Source organism: Arachis ipaensis, chromosome B04 (genome assembly GCF_000816755.2).
Source record: "Arachis ipaensis cultivar K30076 chromosome B04, Araip1.1, whole genome shotgun sequence".
NCBI lineage: Eukaryota > Viridiplantae > Streptophyta > Magnoliopsida > Fabales > Fabaceae > Arachis > Arachis ipaensis.
Genome location: NC_029788.2, coordinates 10,326,900 through 10,332,970, shown reverse-complemented (window position 1 = coordinate 10,332,970; position 6,071 = coordinate 10,326,900). Strand labels below are relative to the sequence as shown.

The following is a 6,071-nucleotide window of genomic DNA, read 5'->3' as shown; positions in this document are numbered from 1 at the left end:
TTAATGAAATTATATCAAAATTTATTATTATTGTAGAAAAATTATTACTCTACATTTTAAGTTGAGTATAGAGTTAGTGCAACATAAATATCATGTTGATGGTTCTATTCTGTGTCACCCACAAAAAACATTAGTTAAATTAAAGATATCTTTTTTTTTTCTGTACCTTTCCTTCGGTAATTTTAAAATTTCATCTTATGCAAGTCGGGGATTTCTTTCCGTATTTTAAGAGTGTATATGGGTGGAGTAAAATCGGGTTTATTCTAATTCATATTCGATTTTAAATATATATTGGGTTTATTTTTTAAATTTTAATTTGATGATAAAATATAAATATTTTCAAGTCATAATTATACTGGGTCCAAACTGAATGAAAATTGGACCTTTAAGACTTTAATAATAATTTATAAAGAAACTTTTTTATGATACATTTATTTATAAAGAAAAAATTTGTTACTGAAAAGTTGATATCATATTTAAACTTGAATTTATCCATAAATTCTAATTTGATACTTCTTTGATCTATTTTCTAATTCAATAAGTGTGATAAAAAATAAAACAATAAACTTATAATTAATATAACATAGTCTTGGAATTAATTTAAAATATATATACCTTTTTTAATTCTCCTTATGGCGCACATGGGTCGAGTGAAGTCGAGTTCGTCTTGATCCAGATCCGGCTATAAATAATGACCAGGTCTATTTTTGAGACTCTTACCCAGTTCTAGACATGATGAAATCATATTAAATTAGCCTCTAAAATGATCCGGCCCGGACCATGTACACCCCTACTGTATTTCATGCATAGGCTTCTCTTTATGTAACTAAAAATGCTACTTATTTATTACGCCATCTTCATCATGATTTTTCTTAATTTTCACCTCAATTTTTTCCACCAATTCCAATAGAATTAAGTTTTTAGGAGAAGTAATTTCATGTCAAACTTCACTTATTTACAATTGTTATACATGAGTTAATTGTTTGAAAAATATTTTAATAGATAATAAATAATAAATAGATTTATTCCTTTAAAATATTATTTATGAATATTCTCTCTCTTCATTGTTATTATTTGTACTTTTAGAATTCTTTCCCGTATTTTATGCGTCGTATACTCTTCTTTATATAATCATAATGACAAAAGTTTAAGCTAATTTTGGGGTCGAGTTCGTCTTGATCCAGATCCGGCCATAAATAATGACCAGGTATATTTTTGAGACTCTTACCCGGCTCTAAACATGATAAAATCACATCAAATTAGCCTCTAAAAGGATCCGGCCCGGACCATGTACACCCCTACTGTATTTTATGCGTAGGCTTCTCTTTATGTAACTACAAATGCTACTTATTTATTACGCCATCTTCATCATGATTTTTCTTAATTTTCACCTCAATTTTTTCCGCCAATTCCTATGGAATTAAGTTTTTAGGAGAAGTTATTTCATGTCAAACTTCACTTATTTACAATTGTTATACATGAGTTAATTGTTTGATAAATATTTTAGTAGATAATAAATAATAAATAGATTTATTTCTTTAGAATATTATTTATGAATATTCTCTCTCTTCATTGTTATTATTTGTACTTTTAGAATTCTTTCCCGTATTTTATGCGTCGTATACTCCTCTTTATATAATCATAATGACAAAAGTTTAAGCTAATTTTGGGGTCAAGTTCGTCTTGATCCAAATCCGGCCATAAATAATGACCAGGTCTGTTTTTGAGACTCTTACCCGACTCTAGACATGATCAAATCACATCAAATTAGCCTCTAAAATGATCCGGCCCGGACCATGTACACCCCTACTGTATTTCATGCGTAGGCTTCTCTTTATGTAACTATAAATGCTACGTATTTATTACGCCATCTTCATCATGATTTTTCTTAATTTTCGCCTCAATTTTTTCCGCCAATTACTATGGAATTAAGTTTTTAGGAGAAGTTATTTCATGTCAAACTTCACTTATTTTTAATTGTTATACATGAGTTAATTGTTTGAAAAATATTTTAGTAGATAATAAATAATAAATAAATTTATTCCTTTAGAATATTATTTATGAATATTCTCTATTATTTGTACTTTTAGAATTCTTTTCTGTATTTTATGCGTCGTATACTCCTCTTTATATATATAATCATAATGACAAAAGTTTAAGTTAATTTTGGGGTCGAGTTCGTCTTGATCCAGATCCGGCCATAAATAATGACCAGGTCTATTTTTGAGATTCTTACCCGACTCTAAACATGATGAAATCACATCAAATTAGCCTCTAAAATGATCCAGTCCGAACCATGTACACCCCTACTGTATTTCATGCGTAGGCTTCTCTTTATGTAACTATAAATGCTACTTATTTATTACGCCATCTTAATCATGATTTTTTTTAATTTTCGCCTCAATTTTTTCCGCCAATTCTTATGGAATTAAGGTTTTAGGAGAAGTTATTTCATGTCAAACTTCACTTATTTACAATTGTTATACATGAGTTAATTGTTTGAAAAATATTTTAGTAGATAATAAATAATAAATAAATTTATTCCTTTATAATATTATTTATGAATATTCTCTCTCTTCATTGTTATTATTTGTTCTTTTAGAATTCTTTCCCGTATTTTATGCGTCGTATACTCCTCTTTATATAATCATAATGACAAAAGTTTAAGCTAATTTTAGGGTCGAGTTCGTCTTGATCCAGATCCGGCCATAAATAATGAACAGGTCTATTTTTGAGACTCTTACTCGACTCTAGACATGATAAAATCACATCAAATTAGCCTCTAAAATGATCCGGCCCGGACCATATACACCCCTAATGTATTTCATGCATAGGCTTCTCTTTATGTAACTATAAATGCTACTTATTTATTACGCCATCTTCACATGATTTTTCTTAATTTTCGCCTCAATTTTTTCTGCCAATTCCTATGGAATTAAGTTTTTAGGAGAAGTTATTTCATGTCAAACTTCACTTATTTACAATTGTTATACATGAGTTAATTGTTTTTTTAGTAGATAATAAATAATAAATAGATTTATTCCTTTAGAATATTATTTATGAATATTCTCTCTCTTCATTGTTATTATTTGTTCTTTTAGAATTCTTTCCTGTATTTTATGCGTCGTATACTCCTCTTTATATAATCATAATGACAAAATTTTAAGCTAATTTTAGGGTCGAGTTCGTCTTGATCCAGATTCGGCCATAAATAATGACCATGTCTATTTTTGAGACCCTTACCCGGCTCTAGACATGATCAAATCACATCAAATTAGCCTCTAAAATGATCCGGCCCGTACCATGTACACCCTTACTGTATTTCATGCGTAGGCTTCTCTTTATGTAACTATAAATGCTACTTATTTATTACGCCATCTTCATTATGATTTTTCTAATTTTCGCCTCAATTTTTTCCGCCAATTCCTATGGAATTAAGTTTTTAGGAGAAGTAATTTCATGTCAAACTTCACTTATTTACAATTGTTATACATGAGTTAATTGTTTGAAAAATATTTTAGTAGATAATAAATAATAAATAGATTTATTCCTTTAGAATATTATTTATGAATATTCTCTCTCTTCATTGTTATTATTTGTTCTTTTAGAATTCTTTCCCATATTTTATGTGTCGTATACTCCTCTTTATATAATCATGATAACAAAAATTTAAGCTAATTTTAGGGTTCACCAAGAATCGAACTCTTAACTTTTCGTATGTAGAGCTCTAATACCATATCATGATACCACTCATCCCAAAAGCTTACGCTGATGAGAAAAGGTAACACTAATGATTATATCTCTAATATTCCATAAACCTCCATTGTTTGCATTGTACAAGTATTCCATTGGCTCCCCATACTTTCCTAATCATAAATACATAAATGAGTTAAACAATACATATATTTATACATATATACATAATACTGATTTTGATGAATAATTTTAATATACATATAATATTTTTATTAAAATATTCAATTTTATCACACACATCAATTAAAAAATTATTAAAATAATAAATTTAAAATTATATAAGTATATTTCACAAGAAACTAAATTTATACCTTTAAGGCTGTAATCTCTCACTCTTGTCATTAATTTTCTATATACAAAAAAAGATTGGAAAGTTTTAGTCCACAATTTTATTTTCTTAAAATATCATTCTTTATATATATAAACTTGTTATACACATTTATTTAATAAATAAGATGGTGGATTAAGAAATATGTACTAAGTACTAACATTAATTATTATAGGAATATAATATTACAATAGGAAGAAAATAATTAATATGGTCTAGTTTAAAAAATTTACAATTATTTTCTTTAACTTAATTGCATTCAAGTCAAATGGAAGAGCACATATGCAACACGTGAGGCTCACGTGGTTGTAGTATATCTTAAGAGTGCAACCAACAAATTTAACATGCAATATTCACTCCTTCTCCTATACCTTCTTCACTGGATCATGCAGAAACCCCAGCATCATCACCACCATCAATTCCCATCTCCTCTCCACGTGGCACATTCCAAACCCGTTCGATCAAAACCTCCCCGGTTTACCTGAAAACAGTTTTGTATGTTTTTTTGTGCTTCATCACAACTATATTAGTTTATTACTACTAGTCACTCCCACTCCACTTCATAAACACAGGAGCAGAGAGAAACAGAGAGAAGAACAAGAAGAAGATGATGAAGAAGAAGGGTGGTAGTGAGAAGAAGAGGAGTGAGAGTGAGAAGGAGAAGACGAAGATGAGAGAGAGGAAGAGAAGGGCCATCACCACCAACATATTCAGAGGTCTAAGAAACCATGGTGGCTACCCTCTCTCTCATCGCTCCGATATCAATGCCGTTCTCCGCCACCTTGCCAACGAAGCTGGCTTCGTCGTTGACCCTGACGGCACCACCTACCGCTCCAAGGTAAGTAACAACTAACAAGTAATTCCAACACTGCTTTTTTTTTTTCTTTTTTTTTTTCAAGGCAAAATTTTATAGATTAAAATTCTGGTTGAGAAAAGCAAGTATTGGATCATGCATTTCATCATTAGCAGCATTATTGTCATGAATTAGTTTTATTTATTGAATGTTAAATAAATATCAAAACCATAATTATTAATTTCCGTAAAATAACTAGATATAATAATATTTCTCAATTTGTTACCTATAAGGTGACGTATGTATGATGTTTACAATTTGAGAAGTGAATGCACCATCGTGTTTAATTGCATTGACCAATATAATTATTCACACCGGATTTTAATTGTTGTTGTTTTTATTATATGGAATGAATAATGGAGGCTTTGGTGAAGTGTCCACTATGTGGTTCCCGTGCTGCAACCGCGAATTTGTCACCAATCAAGCCCAAGGCCAACGGAAGCGCTTCAACGACGTCGTTGGCAACGTCTGGCGTAGTCAGCAGCAGCATTACAGACCCTGCACCTGCAGCGGTTACTACGGCAGCTGTGTCAAACAACATAGCTAGAGTTGGAGAACGGGGTTGTTCTTCTCATGATCCGTTGCTGTGTTTCGATGGGCCCATTTCAGTGCCCATGTACACGTGTCAAGATCAGGCGGGTGTTGAGAGTTGTGGCGCCAACGGTGCAGATGGTGTGCCGTATTGTGAGGAGATGCAGCGGCAAGAAGATGAAGCAGCGTTTTTGTGTTTGGAAGAAAGTGGCAGCATTCACAACCCTTTGGTTGGGCCTATGCCTTACTTCTGACACCAAATAAAAAAAATTCAAGAGGCGAAAAAAAAAAAAAGACTCTCAATTATATATATGTTCCTTGTTGCATTGGGTGACAAGTGAACCCAATAAATAAATAAATAAATAAACTTGTTTCTTTGTGAATAAAAGAAACCCTTGCTTGTTATAAGTATATGGTGGTTTTGTTCTTTGGACAAAAATAAGCATTTGGTTTTTTATTTTCGTTTGACTATAATAATATTATGGGCTTATTCAAATTTATTGTTTATTTCTTTGTTGTTTTAATTATTTTTATTGAATGCTTGTCAAATATTTAATATTAGTGTAAAAAATATATGTATAGAGTAAACTAATATTTCGATGT

General features: G+C 30.6%; 1 protein-coding gene across 1 annotated transcript; it reads left to right on the top strand.

Annotated features, from left to right (window-relative positions):
• On the top strand, positions 4,457–5,729 carry LOC107637574 (beta-amylase 7-like). Its single transcript, XM_016340975.2, has 2 exons — positions 4,457–4,922; positions 5,300–5,729. Exons 1-2 carry the CDS (start codon positions 4,692–4,694, stop codon positions 5,720–5,722), a joined length of 654 nt encoding a protein of 217 aa, XP_016196461.1. The 5' UTR covers positions 4,457–4,691; the 3' UTR covers positions 5,723–5,729.